At 39.2% G+C, this 21,281-nt stretch overlaps 1 protein-coding gene across 1 annotated transcript in view; it reads left to right on the plus strand.

Moving 5' to 3' along the window:
* The window catches only part of csmd2 (CUB and Sushi multiple domains 2), a 300,458-nt gene that overhangs the window by 145,669 nt on the left and 133,508 nt on the right, over positions 1-21,281 (plus strand). The window contains 5 exon segments of the mRNA XM_084738310.1: positions 2,231-2,318; positions 3,309-3,433; positions 8,598-8,719; positions 10,880-10,983; positions 14,583-14,695. Coding sequence (XP_084594436.1) covers positions 2,231-2,318; positions 3,309-3,433; positions 8,598-8,719; positions 10,880-10,983; positions 14,583-14,695 — 552 coding nt within the window.

Here is a 21,281-nt window from a genome sequence, read left to right on the forward strand (position 1 = left end):
GCCCAGAATTACTTAAAAAAGTGATTCAAGGCTCAATACAAAAAAACCCCACAGTGAATATGCCTGTGAAACCCACCAGTCTCAAAATGGCACAACTGCTGTCTGCACAACTTGTACGTCTGTGCATTGGAGAAGATACCAGACAGTCCTTTTCAGATTTTCACCTGTCTCAACACTTGTTCAAAGTCATGTAAAAGTTTTTTTTTTCCTATAGATTTTGGCCAGAGAACAGGCTGAATGCTGACCATTGTAAGAAGTACAGACACAAAGGACGTACAGTCTGTGCTGGAGATGCAGTTATAATAGCAAATGGACAGCAGTAATTGTATAATTTTTTTCTTTTCGCCATGGCAGTCTTCCTTGCCCTTGTTCTTGCTCACCTTCTGTCTGAGTTCAATGTTCATTATCCAATCCAGTTTTATTTGAACATCTGTAACATTAACAACTTGACAGCCATGAGTCACCTGACCAAAGTGGCACAGAGAGATGGATGTCGAAGGATTTAAGTATAACCTGTTGAGCAAAAAAGGAAGTGCATTAACGGTAATCCTGCCTCAAGGCCATTTACAATTCATTTTATCCACTTCTACCTCCCACTTTAACTCCTGCTTTCAATCCTGTCTCTCAGAAAAATCCTTTTTTTCTTTTTTTTTCATTTGCATTGCTTTGATGCTTTTTATTTTCTTTTTACCTTTTTCCACTTTACATTTCCCCCATCTCTGGATCTTTAATTTATTTTACATTGTTTGACTGTGACTCCTAATGAAAAGACAAGCACATTATGGAAAGTGTTTATTACTTTGATTCCCCTCCCCCCTAAATTGTTAAATTAAAGACGATCTAATAAAAAGACCAATGTGGAGGATTCAGTGACATCTAGCGGTGAGCTTGCACATTGCAGACAACTTGCCTCACCTTCCCCTTCCAAGCTTGTAGGAGAACCTTGATTCAGTGTTTGGTTTGGCAGTTCTGGGCTACTGTAGACACATGGCATGGTGCCCTCTGTAGACTGGGCTCATTCTATGGTAATGAAAACACGACAGCTCGTTATACACTAGTGAAAATATACTTGTGAATATTTCATTAAATGTCTGCCATATTCTTCCGGTAGAGTTTAACACACTCACCACTCATTGGTTTCAGCCTGTAGCATACAAAAATCCCCAACTGAATTGCTAGACTGGATCTCCAGCACCATATCACTGTTTGCTGCTAGAATCAAATATTGATTTTACATTGAATTTGTGAGAATCTCAACTGAAGGTGTTTGCATCAAAAGTAGAAGTCAATCGATTGTTTTATGGGAATAAGACAAAATACAGCTTCTCCCATTATTAAGCCTTATAGTCACTGTTGTATGTTCCTGAGTTAGTCAATTTATTCTCCTCCTTTTCTGTTTATTCGACATCAAGTCTTGTATCATCACTTTTTCTGCCTTTTCTTTCGTTACCTCTGCTGACACCAGCGAGCCTAATTTTAAATATATTGCCGTCTTGCCTCAAACTAGGATCCTGGCCAATGAGCAGGTGTCACATGGCTTTGGCTTTGCAGACCTTTGACCCTTTCCAGTCGGTCAGATGGCCTCTGCTGGTTGGCCAAGTTTATTTGACCCCTTCTGGCTCTTTAACGTCCACTGTTTTGCACCTGATGACATGATTGAATGGTGCACCAGGAACACGCACTGGGATAAGATGTACTTAAATGTTAAGCAGGGAAACTGTCATGGTGTATGCTGAATGAAGTGATGTATGTAAAACTAGTACAGTGCAAATATAAAGCACTTCTTGTGTGACAGCAAAAAAGGCTGTAAGAGCATTTATTAATTCCCATCCATCAGGTTTTTTTTACCTTAATATATATTTTTTTAATAATAAAGTGGTATGAAGTGACTACTAACCATATACTTTCCCTACTTTATCTACAACATGTGGTGTCTTGCTGTCTCTCAAATGGTCCCAATGTTTCCTCTCACCAAAGTTGATTTAGAGGATTTGCGTTTAGAGGACTCTTTATGAACCATTTTCACTCTGGCCTTGTCCTACAAGAAGCTTGTGAAGACTTTTTACTGTGGATCTGTGCCAGAGTTTTTACAAGCATGTTCATATGTACATGTATTATCCTTTATGCAGAAAAATGAAACCTTTTTAATATAAACTTTTTTTGTTTAGACATTCTTTTGTTGAATAATCTGTACTTACATAATCTTTTTCTCTCTGTCTTTTCTCATTAGTGTCTCAGATGGGTGTTGCGCAGGGGCACAACATGTGTCCAGACCCAGGGATTCCAGATAGAGGAAAAAGAAAAGGGTCTGACTTCAGGTAAAAGCAAGCTGAAATCATTCTTAGCTAGACCTCACTTTTCTTTGAAACAAGCGGTGACCCTGCTCGGTTATATAACTTGACTGTATTGCATTGAGCCCTACATTTAAACGTGTATGGGTTGTCAAAGAAATAGCAAGGTAATTTCTTTCTGTACTTTGTTGGAGCTATTGCATTAATTTCTTGATGTGACTTTTGTCACAATTCTTCAAGGAAGTAACTTCAACCTTCAACACAAGACTTTCCGTTTCCCAATTTAATAGTCAAGGCCTAATTAAACTGTGTAAGTGGAGAGTGCTTTTTGACAGTTTGCTGTTAAGATTTTGTTCTACGTTTAATGTCTTGTGTGAAAATTGAATTATATCAGAGTTTTAATTATTTCTACTTCCAGTGTGCCTTGGAAGTAGTTTTTAAATGTTTAAAATGCACTGTTTTACTCTTTTTTTTCAATATTATCTCCCACTTCACAGTTGAGTTTTAATCAACAGTGAGCTGAGAGGAAATTTGGGAATTTGCAGAGACTATTGGGTGCTATAACAAAAATCTGAAACTGCATCTTGGAATGTGCTCCTGCACACAGCACATTACCCAATGTCATGCCCCATAAAGTCACTGCAGCCAAACCAGATAGAGAAATGTGTACACTAAAACAAATACCTCACCATTTGAGCCACTGCACACTAATAGGTTGCCTCTGTGGGATGGTGATATTACCGCTGGGATTATTGAGTTTCATTCCTGTCAGAGCTATTGTCTCTATCAGTGGTCAACTGTAACACAGACAAATGGGGAACATCCGTCTCCTACAATGCAGCACTTTTGGAAATTACAGCCGGGAAGTCTGAAAATATAAATATATGTATTTTTTTTTCTGCAGTAAACATTTTCTTGTTACTCTTACCTCATCTGCACTCCCACTGCTAAATTGTGACCGTTACGGGAGAGTGTTGTGATTTGATGTGTTTTTCCTTATATGCAATGTAACTGCAGGCGAGGTGCCACGGTGCATTTCTCCTGTGATGAAGGTTATGAACTGCAGGGCTCAAAGAGCATCAGTTGTCTCAGAGTGACGGACAGCTATGTAGGCTGGAGTGACGATCGGCCCATCTGCAGAGGTAAAGACTGTCATGTGGCTTGTTCATCCTTGCACATGTGTAGTGGTAGAAGTCCCAATGTGACCTCCAGTTATATTTTCTGTCTTGTGCTCTGATGTTGATGTGTTGTGAATGTTTTGTCATTTTGTGTAGATGCCCAGTCCATTTTCTCCATTTCATTGTTTCAGTATTCATCATTTTATTGTGACTGGTCTGACTTTGACCTTTGGCCAGCATTCTTTTGCTCCCTGCTGTTTAGCCATGCGGGCATAGCACTGCCCATCAGTCATGTCTCCCTCACTTCTGACCATATTGTGACAGGCAGGAAGAGCAGTCAGGCTCCCTGCACAGTGTTCCTGATGCTCATGTGCTCCTCAGTTTCAGTTTTCAGCCTCAGTGAACCGAATTAATCAGTGTAGATGTGATTCTAGACTTTTGCTTTTGGTAGTATAATCAATTTAATTGATGGGTATCTGATTTGCAAAGCGTATTCATTGGAGCAGGACATATGAATCTTTCACTTTAGCTTGGTGGTAGTGTTCCCTTAGAGCTTAAATTGAGAAATTCCCAATCGCAATACTCAGAAATTCCAGCTCATAAGATATGTCCAGCATACTGGTTCTGACTTTAGTAATTCAGTTTAGTAGTTAGAATTCATTGTACAAAATGTAAAGAATAATGTTTCAAGGCGTTGTTCCTGGTGGGGATTCTTTTTGGTTTAAATTCAACAGAGTTCTGATTGACAGTAGCAATTTAAAAGCACTCAATACAGACAGAGAAAAATAGTCACTTGATGTATCTTTGAACAGTGCGAGGTATATAATGACTGATGTAGCTCAGATTGGCAAAAACAAGCTGTGTGTTCTACCAGTAGGAGCAATGTATGGTCAAGGAAAGAGTTAAGCTGACCAGGGCTGCAACTAATGATTATTTTCATTATTGATTAGTCTGTCAGTTATTTTCTTGATTAATCCATCAGTTGTTTGGCCCATAAAATGTCTTTGTGAATTGTGAAAAATGTTGATTACTGTTGATTCCAAAGCCCAAACTCAAATGTCGTTTTACACACAACTCAGAGATATTAATTTACTGTCACAGAGGAGTAAAGAAACCAGAAAATATTCACATTTTAGAAGATGAAATCAAAGAAATTTTAACATTTTTATTTAAAAATTACTCATTGCAAGTAAACTAGAGATCAGTCAATCAAAACAAAATTCATTGCAAACTGTTTTGATGATCAGTTAAGATCAATTTCAGTCATTTTCCAAGAAAAAATGTAAAAGATAAAATTTGCTAGTTCCAACTTTTTAAATGTGAGGATTTGCTTCTTGTGTCTTTGTCTTTTATGATAATAAATGACTGTTGGTTGGACAAGATTTGAAGACATCACTTTTGGCTCTGGAAAATTTTGATGAACATTTTCACAGTTTTTTAACATTGTAGACTAATTAACTGATTAATCATCAAAAAATAAACTGCAGATTAATCAATACTGAACAAATGGTTTGTTGCAACCCTCAGGTAGATATTTGACTGATTTCTTGGGGTTCCTTGGCTTTCTAAAAATGTTCTTTACACTACCTTCTCAGCACAAAACATCAGACAGATACAGTTAGTGACTAACTGCCCCTAAGCGGCAAAAAATCTTTTAGTGCAGGTTTAAATTGTCTGGTGTGCTGGTGGTTGATTATTTGTTTAATTGATTTGACAGCACTAAATGCTTTGTCATTACTCCAAAAGGACTATGTAATTACAAAGGCTGAGTGATAACTCCAAAAATATGAAATAATTAGGCCAACCATTCCTGCAACAATTCTGAGACTGACATGTTGATAAATCACATCAGAAAGTACTTTAACAGAACATCTGATACGAAATTGTCTTTCACGCAAGTTGGACAGTGGCAGGATAAGTATTGCTGGACCTATACCATGGTGAGAAATTAATTTTTTGATGAGAAATGTACAAATTTACCAGCCACTCACCGGTAAATCATTATTTTGTGTCTGAAATCCACCAGCCATTTTCACATTTTAGCAGCAGCTGGCTAGCGACTGCAAATTTCCCACTCTGACCTGTACTAACCTTAAACTATTTGTGATTTCCATTCAAATAGATGAATAGGGGGTTTTCCATCCACATTTAGGAAGATCAGTGTCAGCCATTTCCCCATGATGGCTTTTGAACACCCTCATCTCTGCCTGATTAAGCTAATGTAATCACCTGCAGCGTTTTATCCCCTGTAGCATCACCTATTGGCCCTCGTTGTTACTTCACTTCAGTTAATGTGTTCTCAAAAATCCAGCTTTCCACTGGTACCTCCGTACATTCTTTTGTCTTCGACTGATCCAATTGTACCAAAATTACATTACAGCATTAAGGAGAGGGGAGGCCTGATCTCAGAAGGATTATATGGGTGGGTGGGTGGGGGGGATTGATAGTGCTTCCTTTCATCCAAGCTACTGTCAGTCCACCTGCATATCAGAAAATAATTTTAGTGTTTTGTGACTCCAAATATAATGATGAAGGCCTTATACCAACACTTTTGTCTTCTGCTCTTCTTTGAACTAAAAAAAAAATCTCAAAAAAGCAATTGAGTCGTTTTTGAGTGCAGGTCAGAGTATCACATGCAGTTCTGTTTTATGTAAAGAGACAGTCAACATTGACATAACATTCACAATAATGTTGGTGGAATTGCCCTTTAAGAATATCTCATTCCATCATCCTCACTTAACCTTTGGTACTGTGCCTTTGTTCTGCCTGAATGAAGATTAAACATCATCCAGGAATAATTGAAGATCTGTATCCTGAATTAGCATTAGTCATCATTAAATTGAACAGCACTATCATTAGCACAGGAAAAAACTTCATTTCTGGCCACAAATTCATTCCTCTCAAATGAAATTCACGGCTCTCTTTTCATTCATACTTTCTTTCTGGGCACACCGAGCGGTCGCAATTTTTCTTCATCATGGACTGTTGTTGCTAGGTGGCCTGCTGCACTTGGATGTCCATCTCCGAACACATGAGATCAAGTGTATCAAGCATGATGATCCCAATGATTAAAAAAAATAGTAGGGGATATGTTGGCATCAGTAGACTTCCTCACTGGTGTATTATTTTCATTAAGGTCACCCTCACTGTCAGCACAACTCAAATTAATTACTTTATTCTCCCCTTAACTTCGCCAAAGTTCTTTTTACATTTTAATAGGGGTGATTTTGTGGGAGAGGGGTGGAGCATGGAGCAACTGAGTAGGGCTCGAACACCCGAAGGATCCCTCTGAGACGTAACTCATTAAAATCTGGGTAGCTTGTTCAGGCCCTTTGAAATACTTTCAGGTTAACCCCCACGTATGTACACACGTACACACTCATTCCCTTAAAGTACTCATTAGGAATTCTACTTTAATTTGAAGAGGTGTTTAACAGTTCTGCCATGCAGACACCCCCGGGCCTTGATGGAAAAGTCACATTGTCCTTTAAAGTTTGGTTTGCCAACTGCTCACCTACTCTTTTCAATAGGAATATCAAGGTGCGATGCTTGAGTTGTGTTTTGTTTCTTAACATGATGATAAAGTTTCCCATACGTAAGCTATACTCGGGCAGTACCCAACCCAATCGCAGAGGATCAAAACGACAGTCTGATGTTATCTACTTTGCTTTATTGTTATAATAAATTAGCCTGACAATATCTGTAGAAATAACTCCCCTGCATATTTTAGACCTGTGGAGAAACTGCTGGATTTATGTGTTTGATTGAATCTTTCATTAGTTTATTTTTCACGGTACCACACTAAATTGGCGAGTCAAGTGTTTAGAGGGTGCACAGCGCTGATTTTGTTTAGATGGCTCTTTGGTTCATAATTTAATGATGGTTTGAAAAAAATCATTCTGAGCACTTGCCAAACAGCTTCAACTTTCAAAAGCAAAGCTTGTTCACAGAAACCTCTAGTTAAACAAATGCATTTTGAGTTGTTACACAGGCAGTTCTTCTCATTAGGATGCTGTTTGAGATGCTACCCATGTCGCTTGGTAAAGTTTGAGATGGGAGTTTTGAAATCCTACGGAGGTTTTTTAACAGAATACAGAGAACACAAATAAAATATCTATTTTCCATAATGCACAGGGCAAGAAACACCATTGCATGTATGAGTAATAAGAAACCTGAACAGCTGGAGGCTGAGGTGGTTGAGGGATGAATCTGCACAACTAGCAGCCAAATAACATCATGACTAATGGATTTAACATGCAGTCCAGGAGAGTGTTTGACACGCGCTTTGTCTTTTGTGCTTTGTAAATGAGAAAGTGTGTTTAAACTAGAAATGTACAGAGATTAATTGCTATTAAGGATTTAACAGATTTAAAAATGTATTAAATAACAATGTAGAATGTGCATCATTTCTCCAGGGTTCCTGCAGGTTCAACAAATAAAACTTAAGACTTTTTATGACCTTTGTAAAACTATTATGAATACAATTTAAGTCATGCTTTGTGTCCATACTCAAAGAAAAGTCTGAAGGATATTATTTTATTTGACTGATGCTTAGCTACCATGTCTAAAGTCTAGAGCATGTCTGCTTTTAATGTTACACACCACTTGGGTTTGCTGTGATAAATTCTGACCAGGCTGCACAGTTTGCATTAGTGTTTATTGGTCCCATGTAGGTTTTGTTAAGACAAACATTCCCAAAAAACATTTAAAAAGAGAATGAAAAGGCAGCTTTACTATTTCATTAATTCAGTTAAGTTTTAAGACCTGTCAAAATCTCATATAAGACATATAACAGTTCACCCCAAAATCAAAAATACATAACTTCCCCCTGATCTGTAGTGCTATTTATCCATCTAAATTGTTTCAATTTGTGTTTCTGAGCTTCTGAGACCTTGTTGTGAGCAATTTCATTTATTACTTTCTGTGGTAGCATCTACTGGAACTACTTTTTTTCTTCAGTATAATCTACTGGAACTATTTTCCCTCTACTAGAAAGAAGGTAGCACCAGAGGTGAACTGTCCCTTTAAGATATTTTGTACCTAAAATTCAGCTTATTGGATTTTAGATTTTTTTTTTTAACTTTTCAAGACCCTTCAGACACCCTGTTTCTCACCATCTGAACAATTTCAGGTTTTAAGTAAACTGTCATTAAGCAAATATTTTTCTGCTCTCTGTCTTCTCTTGCAGCACCAATGTGTGGAGGTCAGTTGAGAGGACCAAGTGGTGTCATCACATCCCCAAACTACCCGGTCCAATATGACAACAATGCCAACTGCACTTGGGTCATCACAGCCACAGACACATCTAAGGTAAAAATAATTAAACGTGGGATTAAAGCAACAGCCCAGCGATAATTTAGTTTGCTGCTGTAATTGCCTGTTTCCAGCGGTGTGTTAAGTGGCGTGTTTAGCTGCCAACACGCTGAAAAACAGTTGACTGGTATGCTTGCACCTGTCTGGGAGAAACTCCAGAGGAAGCTCTCCTCTGACACACATGACTCATTTTATACTTTTGATAATTGCAACAGGACATTTCAGGGACCGTTGAACGCACCATGTGACAGGAGCTCTCTCACAGAGAAATGGGAGAGATAAGAAAAATGAAAGAGTGGGGGAAAGAATGCTGGAACTGAACCAACGGAAGACAAAGAGAGTTGTTAGAAACACCTGTGGTGAGGGAGAGAAGAAAAGAGTAAAAACGGACAGAAGAGTAATGGAGAGGTTTTAGAGAGCATGCTCAGAGGATATCATGAAAGTGTCATAGCCACTCTGTTCAGGCCATTGACTTTGGAGTTGTGTTCAAGGCCACCCAGCTGCTTTCCTGCCAAATATCCTTCTCTGAACTCAAACAAAACGGTTTTACAAATCTGTTCTCCTATTGCAGAGTGAAGGAGAGGCTATGTGAGGTGAGAGGCAAGGCAGAGGGGGTAGCCAGGTACAATGTGCACCCACCCAACCTCACCCTTTGCTTGCATATTGCATACAAACACACGCACACACACACACAGACACCCCTGGGTATAGCCGGCAGGCAGCCTGCTGAAACAGACAACGGTACTTTGGGCTGTCTCTCGCTCTGTGTCTGGTCCAGATGAAGATGGAGCGAGGCTGTTCTTTCTGTTTAGAGATGTAATGGGCTTCTATTCCTGCCTGCGCGCACAGGCCCAGCCAGAGGAGACGTTAGGTCAGGCAGGAGACTGAGGCGGAACCGCAAAGGGAGGTGGGTAGGACGTGACACGGCAGCAACCTCATGCACATGATGACTAATGTGGGCTCCTGTCAAATGTTGCTCCTTCATAATGTCCTGAGGGTACTGAATGCATCTGTTTTTAGTTGACAATCTTTTAAGTGTTTATCCGTCAGTGTCAGGGACGCTGGGTATTCTGTTCTGAAACAAGCAAAATGTCATGACTTGCATCAGACAGTGCAAAGAGTATATTTATATATATATATATGGATGCCATGCTTCTTTCCTTTTTTGTCAGTTCCTCCCCCTCTATTCCCCACCTGTTGGCCGGCAGATGGGAGATGAGTTTGTGGTATGAAACTCTATTTATCGAGTGATCTGACCTATTTTGCCTACACACCATCCATCTCTTCTCTCCACCTTGGCAATTTTCATTAGGCACTGGGTTTAACATAGGACAGAATGCAATTTGCATTTATATAAGCTTTTTCATTAGGCTTGGCCCTCTCAGTCCTCTGAAAACATTAGGAATTTGGCGGAAATCAGTGGCAGCCAATTTAAAATAGGAGACAAAGACAGTCCTTGCCTTGCTTTTTAATGATATATCCTTTAGTCTCCCATATTATTGTGCTTTTTTGTCTTTATTTATCGGCATTTTGCACTATCATAATTAAACCTTGTTTGTTTATCTGCCTTTATTAGAAATGCCCCTTGCTTCCTTCAGCTAGGCTACATTTATTGTTTTTCGTACCTTGCTCCACTCCACACTCTCACCTGCGGCATAGAAATGAGATGAAATGAATAGGTCTATTTTTTTCCTAAGTGTTAAAATCCAATACATAAATCTTTTGAACTTTTCGTGTCACCTTTAAGATGCATATATTCACCTTGTGGACAACCTCAAATCCCCAGCCATACCTCCATAATCACCAGACTGGACAAATCGTGCACATCGATAAAACTCAGTGCCCATTATCAAGCTAATAATTTACACAAACGGGCTATAAACGTTGCAATTGGATGAATAATCCCTCATGATGGTATTTGAGTGCTTATACGAAAAGACAATACGTGATTAAACATGCAAAATATACATCTGTTGTGTATCTGTGAATGGAATTGTGCCAGACACGTATTCAAACAGGATTGATAGATGATAGATGGATGGACAAAGGGATAGAAAGCCACAGATGGAGAGAGGTCTCTCCTCTCCACCTGGTGTCAGGAGCATTCAAGCATCTGTCATTTACGGTTGTCTTGGCAATGTCCCCACTGTTGTCTAGGTGATCAAGCTGACATTTGAGGATTTTGACCTGGAGCGAGGCTATGACACCCTAACGGTGGGAGACGGTGAGGTGGTGGGAGACCAGAAGACCATCTTCCACGTGTGAGTGACTCCTTCGACCTCTATCTTTTTGCCTTTAATCTCTCCTCTGTTCTCTAACTTCTTCTGGCTTTTACTCCCCACTGTCATCTCCAGCAGTCATTTTACATTTTTGCTACTCATCTTCCATGTAATCATATTCTGTGTTTTGCTTTTTCTTTCCTCTGCACCTTTCTTCTTTTTGGCACGCACGCCTTTTCTCCTCCTCCACTTCCCCGCAGCCAGCTACACCCTTCTTTTTCCCTTTACCCTCCAGCTCTTTTTCTCTCTCTCTCACTGTTTCTCTTTCATTTCATCACCACCTGATGCAGCAGCGCATGAAAAATAGATGCCACACCACATTGTCAATCATCTCTCTTTTCAATGTTAAAAACAAGATCACAGCCATGCGGCGCAAGCATTGCGAACTGCATATTGATGCCCCCTAATGGAGTTTGCGCTAGCAGATGCTCCATAACAATTCACATGGTGTTGTTATTAATTGTGCTGAAATTTACCACCTTAATAAAGTTTTTATGGATCAATTTTTATGCGAGGCTGCCTCGCCCGGGTGGGAAGTGGGAGAAGGTGGGAGATATATGAGGGCGAGGTTTGTAGAGGAGGGGTTTGCTGATGGGGGAAGGTCTTCCTCACTTTAATGCTTTTACTTACATACTTGCACAAACACTGAACATGGCCTAATCTGTTCAATTAAAGACTCCCTGCTCCCTTATGGAGTTCTTTATAGTATGAAAGTGAGCAGTTCTGTCATTGAGATTGGATGCGCTCTTGCACTCAAACAAACTAGGACAATTTAGGAGCAGAGAATTTACTGCAGCTATCAGCACAGTTTAACGTAGGACTATATTTTTGTGAATCAGTGGTGCAGGGAAGCGTGCACAGAGTGGAGGGAATTATTGTTTTGTAACTTTTAAGGTCAGAGGCATGTAACCCTACTGCAGCACAGTCATAAATGTGGTGGTTAATAGGCAGTGAGTCACAACCAATCAAATCCCCTTTTTTCCTTCAAATGAAAGACGCCGTGCACTGACATCTTCATAATGGAAGAGAACAATTTTGTGTGAATCTGCCACAAACACTTCCCCACAGGGAAAATGATGTCCTTGTGTGGGAAGAACATAATTGTCCCAAGCTGATAGACTACCTTAAACAGGCCACCAACAAGGATTTTGTTTTTGTCAGTGATTAGCTTGCAAATAAATTATAACACGGTAATGAAATTTGTTAGGTTGGATGTTAGATGGCATTTGTTTAGGGCTGCAACTAACAGTTGATTTCATCTGTTGATCATTTTCCCAAAAATTTAGTCGGTTGGTCCATAACATGTCAGAAGATGGTGAAGACAATATTCATCAGTGTTTCCCAAAGCCCCAGATGATGTCCTCAAATGTCTTGTTATGTCCACAACCCATTCCATTTACTGTCATAGGGGACAAAAGAAACCAGAAAATATTCACATTTTAGAAGCTGAAATCAGAAAATTTTAATCTTTTTTACTCAAAACAATTCATCAAAATAGTTTGCATTTAATTTAATAGTTGACAACTAATTAATTAATCAACTTATCATTGTAATTCTACAATTGTTCATACCACAAACCGGTGTTCATAGATATGGAGGCAGCAAGAAAGAAAGAAAATCTGAAAAGCTGCTTGCCAAGCTTTTAGTTTTAGTAATGCTAACAGGTGTACAGAGTACAAAAAGAAAAATCACCACAAATGTACTTTTGTGCTTCTTTGGACACACTGCATTTTGCATCTTTTCTCCCACATATGCATTTACTAGTTCACAGGAACTCACCAAGTTACCAGACGGCTGCAAGAAAGGACAAACACATGCAGACACTACTCCCACCATCCTCCGTGTGCCGTCACTAAAATTAGAACCCTTAATCACTTACTCTGCAGCTACACACTTCCTAATTAGAGTTGGGTGGAATTACTATTCAAATAGGATTAAATTACTTCTGTGGCATTGACTGATCTTGCCTTCATTTTCCACTTTCTTGTCCCCAACTGTTTTGAATAAAAAGGTTAGGATAAAAAAAGAGGAGGCTTCTCAGACTGAAATTGCCTGCAACACTTTTCTTTGATGAGAAAAGTCAGATAGTTTAATATATAACTTCAGGTGTTGTTTTTGCTGCCTGTTTTAAAGTTTTTTAATGATGCAGTGGAAACGGGGCCTTTGGCTATTTAAGTGACACTGAATTCACTGCAGTGAGTGCAAACACTGCTTATATAATAAATGAAACAACTTATCCAGGTTTCACAATCAACACATCTTACAGCCACACTGTGTGTAGCACAAATGTTAAGTGTATTCACTAGGATTGCACAATATTCAATTTTTGCAGATATCCAATATGCCGACATTTTCCAACTAATTTTGACTGATTGCTGATGCCAATATATGCACATATTTTTTTTATGCATCCAAGCTGGCAACAGCCGTGGCCGGAGGCATGATGTTTTCAGGTTGTCAGTCTGGCCGGCCAGCCGTCTCATTCTTGTGAATTCAATACGTCATGAATGCCTCAGTGGAATTTCTTCAAATTTGGCACAAAAATCCACTTGGACTCAAGGATGAACTGAGTAGATTTTGAAGGTCACAGTGATCTCACATCCAACCCATCCTTGAAGGCAATTTCTCAGGTATACCTGGACAGTCAAAGGTCAAGGTCACTATGACCTCACAAAACTGTTTTAGGCCCTAACTCAGTAATACATATGGTAAACATGACAACATTTAACACAAATATCTAATTGGATAAAATGATGAGGTGATGACATTTTATATCCCAAAGGTTAAAGGTCAGCTTCACTGTGACATCATAATGTTCAGCTCACTATCAGTCCTCTCTACTCCTGGACTGCTACAAAATAGACTCTAAGTGAAGACAGCATGTTTTGCACTGGAAATTATTCACTGGAATCCTGTCAATATAGTGACTTCAATGTAACTTCATTTTTGACAAGAATATAAGTAATACCTTTTATTATTCACGACAGCTTCATTACTTACATGAGTGTGGCCAGACATAGATCTAAACTCCAACTTGACAGGTTGGCGGAGGCAACAACTGTAAGGTGGTAATTTTAGCTTCTGCCTAATTGTATAGATCATCAAGTGTCTCCTATAGTGGACTTATCATTGTTATGCCTACTGTTATTGTGATGGATCACTGGCAGATGCAGGCATAAAATACAGTGCTTTTCAAAATGTACACATCGATCCTGCAAAATAAGAAAACTGCTGCTGATAGTGTTTTTTTTATTGGGGCTTTTTTGTTCCTCACAAATTTTTCACAATGATTGGGATGACAGCTCTTAAGATGGACAAACAAAATTATAGAGTTGCAGTTTGGATCCTTCTTGCATGACTAAGGTTTAGCGATCCTTACAAGTAGCAACTTTGCTATCTGTTTTGGACACTTCAAAGAAGCTCCACATTGCAGACACACTCTCATTATGGGCACATAATTAAAGCGCCATCTTATCAGCAGCAATGTCCCTTTCAGGCCAATACTGATATTTCATTTTAAAGCCTATATTTCAAATAAATGTTTGTTTAAGAAACATGTCCTCTCGTCTTTCTTTTTATAGCCTGTCTGGTACCACCACTCCAGACCTTGTGGTTAGCACCAGTCACCAGATGTGGCTCAATTTCAAAACAGATGACACCAGTGGCTCCCTGGGCTTCAAGGTGTCCTACGAAGGTAAGGATGCTTCGAACACTCTGGATATCAGTCAGGGAGTTAGATTGGTGTAGGCTTGCAAGTTGCATTTTAAAAACTAACTCTTTCTTTTATCCTCACATAGAATTAAGTGCCTTTGTTAGTCATTTGCCCTTGTGCATTGTGACTCATTGCTCAAAGCTGACATCATGGGCTCCGACAGAACACATTTTGCTTTAGTTGATGGTAACATTATTGTCCTTCCCTGCATTCATCACCCTGAGTTTTAGTTCGAAATACATAGGGGTCAGAGAGGCTGCATCTGTCTAAGCCTTTTGTATTGAGGCTTAACAGCTAGATTACAGTTCCCTTAAATCAAACACATAATGTACCAAGGACTCAGTCTAGACTATCAGTGAATGAAGCCCCAAATTGCTGGTTCCATTGCAACTATGCGCAAATTGTGCTTTCAGATTATTTGTGTCATGTTTGATGCCTTGAGTGCTAATGAGGCAGGACAATAAAAGCACTTATTTTGGTAAAATAAATTGTCAATGAGCCATCAATGCAGCAGATAGATGTTAATTTGCCCTATCGCCTAATCCTAGTGTGTATCTGTGAGTGTGTACTCTAATGCGTGTGGGTGCACGCGTGTGTGATCTTTAAAAAAAAAAGGGAATTAATATGTGTATGTGCTTGCTTCTGTGCATGTGTGAAGACGAGAGAGATAAAAAAAAAGAGCGACAGTGTGAGTGTGAATCTGTATGTGTGCTCTGTTTGTCTGTGTGTATGTATGCGAATGTGGGGAGTTTGCCAGAGTTCTTGTTGTAGATAAGTCTGCCATTTGCCTCTCAGAAGCACAGCGAGTCTTCTCCCTTGCCCACAGATGCTTATTTTTCATCAGTAAAAATAACAGAGAAAGTGGAGCAGCATGCTGAACCAAAGTGTAATTAAAACAATGAGTTCTACTTAATGAAGGGGAAGAAACGCTTTGAACCACTTCACCTCCCAGATTGGAGCACCCAAAATCTAATTTGCATTCTCAATTACTTGTATTTTAAGCCTGATCATCAAGTGTAATTGCAAACACAGTCATACCAGTACACACACACACACACACACACTCCCACCTTACTCAGGCATTTGAGTGTGGGTTGCACACACTCTGCAGTGGCCTCAATCTTTCAACTAAAATCGCTAACAGAACCGGTGTTAATGCATATGTTTAGGTCTAAACCCTTACCGCTGTAGCACTTTATACTGACACTCAGTACGTGTAATTTGAATCATTTGGATTTATTTACACCCATGTGCAAATGCATGCATCAACAGGACATAGAGGTCAATGTCCTTTGTGTTTTTTTCTGCAGTATGAGTGAGGTTTTCAAAGCCTGTTCAGACTACAGAGTGGGAGTTTATGGTTGAAAGTTGAACATGCTATGGCCTATGTTGACAAAATATCATTGAATACTTTTATACTCACAAAATATTCTGTTCTTTGCCCTTTTCTGAATAGTACAGTATTCCTACCAAGCTGCTTAAATGATTAATGAAAATGAATATTCATCTAATATTCATGATCACGTGGAAGTCTGATTATGGACATTTCTTTGCGTCAACATTGGATTTTTTCAAAGTTTTCCAGTAGTGGCAGACTTGTTCGACCATGTGTACACATCCTCCCTCTTTCATTCATTAGTCCACTTTCTTGAAAAGGTCAGTTTTGAGAAATTTGTGGATATCTAAAAACCTGTCAATTTCCAAGTCTTATAATGTTAAAAAGATGTGTGCTTTTTTGTGCATGAAACTCTACCCAGCCTTGCAACCTGTTGGCTAGTTGGTTTATTTACGATGCACAAAGGTAACTGTATACAGACAAAATGCCATGTGTCACAAACCCATTTGAGACGCATATTCTGAATGCACTGTATGCTCCTAAAAATGTGAATAATACCGGTTTCCCACATGCCTTAGAATATGCACCATTCAGAATAAGGCTTAATTCAGAGTATCCAAATGGGATATGCTGTTTAAATGACCCATATTAAATTCAGAATATTGTCATAGTCTGAATAATAGTGGAAAATTTGTGTGCATCTAAACATACCAATAATCAGTGCTTGAATCAGGCAGTTACCCACTGATAACATGTTCTGGTACTTTTTGAGTTTTGCTTACAGTTACTGCAGTGGTACAGTTTACATGACCAGCTACTTATATGGAAAAAAAAAGTTTGGGACACAATTATTCCCATACAAAGGGTGCTTCAATAATTTGCTAAGAATGATGAAGTAGTGTACTGATCATTTTATGTCTGCTCATACATGATAACGTATGGAAAAATAATTTAAAAATATGGTAATTCTGTTTTTGTTTGCGATACTTTGCCTTATGGTATCCGTCTGCTTCCAAGTGGCCACCTGAGGCTGGTGCTGTGTGCTCATTGAAATCATGATGTGAAAAAGAGAGTCACTTTCCCTCCTGAAAAATGTAGTCCCCTCAAAGCTTATGATGGACTGCCAAAAGCAAGCAAGTAAGATGCAGCAGCAAAACCACAGTAACCTATATTTTATATACCATGTTGTCCTTTATTAGTAAATAACAAGCTGTCTTTTTCATTAGTTTATATTCATGTAATAAATATACTATTGTAATTTAGATGGTAATCTGCCCGAGAAATAAAGTCAAAGAAATAAAATTGCTTGTAATAATCATTTGCTTATAGTGATCAATTTGACTGACAGGGATTTTCAAAGTTGGAGACTGTTGGCCTCCCCTCAGACAAAGCTTGGTAAAAGCCCCCCCTCACCCCCTCATACTGTTCCTGGATTTGTATAGGATCGTGATTACTTTATTTGATCCCATACACCCTCAACATTTGAGCCAGGACAGCCTAATATTGCAGCTTTGCATAACTTTAGACCGCACCAAATACATAAAAAGGCATTTATTTTTTTCTGCCTCTGGGAAAAATAATAAGATTCCCCAAATCTACTGTTTGTCTGAAGTATCTTTTTTACCAGATCACACACATTTAAGCTAATCTGTGTGATCTCCTTTTGATAAAAAATGAAACAACTATTCACTTCCATTCACTGAGCCTCCCCTGAAGCTGTTTGGAGCCCCCCCCCCCCCCCGGGGTTGTCCCACCTCCTACTTTGAAAACCTCTGCTATAAAAGGTTTCCCCTGTATAATGCCAAATACTCATTAAATAATAACAGCTTATTGTAGATGCTTCACAGCTAAATCTTTAATTTGGTAGTGGGGAATGTGGGGCCTGCAAAGCTCATTGATACATTGTATGTGATATTACGTTTTACCAATAAACTCAACTATTAAAGTCCTTTTGTCATTTTAGGCCTTAGGAGATTGCAGTGCAGCTGTTGACAGTAATGTGAGTCTGAGTCCCATTACAATGCTTGGATTACTCTGGAATGTCAAATAGACAAGGACAACAAATATGCCATTACATCTCTTCCCTTATTCATGAGAATCAAATGCTATTTCACTCACTCCTGCCTGCTCCCTTATACACAGACACACACACACACACACACACACACACACACACACATTATATTCACAAACATGTATAACAACAGACATAAACATGAAACACATGTACACACCAACATACACACACACTTCAAAGGGCTCCTATTTGTTGCATCCATTTTCCCTAAAGGTCTCCTTGTAAGGACCCTTGAGGCAGAGGGGGCTTACTGGAGAAAAGCCCTGCAGGGAATTTGAGGTCTTCAGCGAGTCTGTTAGAGTGACACAAACAAGTGATTGTATAATTGTGCGTGTGCTTTTATGCATTTCCATAAGTATGTGTGTATTTTTGTGTGTCTTATAACGAAGTGCGGACTCTGTTTGATCCTATACATACCTTTTATATATTTTCCCTTTAATTCACTCTCAGGCTCACCTCAAAATTTGCTTCCAGCATTCCTCCCTTTTAAAGGTGACTTCCACGCAAGATCAATGAGTTGTCTTGTGAATGAGTCAGCCTCAGGACAGCCATACATCCAAACAGCAGTGAGCTCTAAATATGTGTTCTAAATGATGATCATCATTAGGGCTGAGTATGGATTTATACCCAGCATCACCCCTGGTGCGGTTTAAAATCGTATTAGGCCCTGCCATCATTTCCTGGATGGATGAGCTTATTCGCTCTCTGTGTTCCCCCATCCGGATGCCTCAATAGGATGCCTCAGCATTCCCATCTGCAATCTGCAACCTCTGAGAAGTAGAAAGAAGAGTGAGCGAGAGAAAGACGATTGCATAAATCTTGCGATAATGAAATTGGCGTATGTGGTTTTAAGGAAGAAGGGTGGTCATGGAGGTTTGTGTGTGCGTGTGTGTGTACCTGAAAGTGCTCACGTCAGCTCCCAACGCAAGTGAGAACGTTTGTCACACAGTAAGGGGAGGGATAGATTTGCAGGAGGAGAGGGAGAGAGACAGATGAGAGAGAGCTTTGCAACATCAGTGAGTAACATTTCGGGAGGATAAAGAGACAGTAAAGACTACTTAGTGGCAAAGGAAATTATTCTAAAAATAAATGCATGATGAGCAAAATCATGTTGATGTCATGAAGTGTAGAAGCTAGTCTGTCAGGCCAAGAGGAAGTCTTGGCTGAGTTATTCATGGCTAACATCCATTCAGTCTTAACTGAGGTGCCAGACAGGATCAATGTCTGATGTACACTTTCAACAAAGTTAGGAACTATTGAAGTAATGATCGGACCCAGGACACTCTGCAGCTGGGGTTACATTACCCAGCTGAGGGTGCTGTTAAGGGCACATTCCCTTAACAACAAGCTAGGGGTGATCTGGCTAAAAATAAAATATATTTAATTACAATCTAAATTACAATTGTTTTTTCTCTCAATTTTAAAATGCCCCATTGACAATAATCATACTTGAATTAGCCTATGAATTTCTCCCTTTGCATCATTAAAACACAGTATCACATTTAAAATATTACATAGGTTTCTCAAGGGTTTAATTAAGTTTAATTTGAAGATGTGAACAGAAGCCAAAAGACAACATAGTCATAAAATAACCATAAAATAACAGTTTTCATGTACTCACAAAACAGTTGCATTGTCTAGAATATGTTACCCAAGAATAGGGCTGTGACGGTGTGGTTTTTATAACTGTGCTAACAAGGCAACATATTCCTGTGGGATGGCAGTTTACCATGACTGCCCAAATAATTGCATTTTATTGGACTTGTCTGGTCTGGTCGGTCTGGCAGCAGACTGTTGGCGCTGCGCATAGCACAGCAGAAACGTAAACTTAGCAGTAGGTTGTCAGTCTGGCAGGAATTGTACAGTACAGTTTAGAGTGTGTGTTAATTAACGCTGCAGCTTCTCAAGACCAAGAAAAGTTTTGTCTGTTATTTAGAATTTGAGGCTGTGTTTCTGACTTGTGTGTGACAGCACTGATCCGTAGGTGCATTAATAGATTGAGATTCACCTTTCATAATAAAATTGTAGTGCTTATTATCAGCATAGACATCTAGTTAGCTACATCACTGCATTGATATATTTATGTAGTGCAGATCCACTTACCAATGAGGTTATGTGAAGTTTGGAAAAAGAAGTAAGAGGACATCAAATACCGCAGCTGCTATGATTTGCCTGAAAAGTAGATTCGTCCTCAAGCAGAATCCTTAGATCACAATCTCGATCTCAAATTGTCAGGTAGCTCACCCCTGCAGCAAGCACTTGTTTAAAGGTGTCAGAGTGCTGTGTAGTTTTAGGTACCAGGTTCCTCACTTCATGGAACCCCCACATCTGGCTGAAACACACGTTCTAATGCTACACTAACACAAAACAAGCAGAAGACCCAAACATTTTTCTCCATATTTCTCAAGTATTTCCTCCTCATTTTGCCCTCGGTCAAGTGTGTTTGACCAAATTCTGACCTGATAAACAGAATTCACTGATGCACCACCTTGGCAAACTGAGTCAGCACATATACTATTTAATCAATAGAACTGGCTACAGATTGTGTCAGGGGCAAGAAAATTAAGTAGCTTCAGGAGTATCAGACAAGTGATGGAAATGGGCATAAGTAACAGAAACTAGATCTATTTCTAACAGGCATTGGATGTATTGTTTTAGTAACATTCCTAACAAGTGAACCGGATAAAGGAGGTAAATAAGATGGTGCTGTAATGCCTTTTAAAATTATTTAAGCCATCTATCCCTGCCTAGTGACTATCTTAAAGAAAAGCAAGACTGAACAAATCTTGGACCCATCACTGCCCTGAATGTGTAAAGATTAAATCGATATTGATCCTTTGTAACTCCGGTTAGATGAAAATGTCAGTGTTCCTGTAATAAGTGGTGGAAATAATGTGAAGTACATCCTGTTCTGCATGTAATGTGCACTTTGTTGTTTTCCTCAAGTTGAGAATTTATTTTCCTATTCTAGCCCGAGGGCAAGAGTGTGGGGGATATGCTGGTGTAGAGCTCCAACGTCCTGCAGTTGAGAGTTGGCTGCAGAACAGCATGTATAGAATGATTAGGAAAGTCACATTTTATAGTCTGTATGACTGCCGACAAATGCACTATTCTTACTGGCTTTTACAGTCAGCGAAAAAAAGATGTGTGAATTT

The sequence above is a fragment of the Lutjanus erythropterus genome, chromosome 16 (assembly GCF_056507025.1).
Source record: "Lutjanus erythropterus isolate fLutEry1 chromosome 16, fLutEry1.hap2, whole genome shotgun sequence".
NCBI lineage: Eukaryota > Metazoa > Chordata > Actinopteri > Lutjaniformes > Lutjanidae > Lutjanus > Lutjanus erythropterus.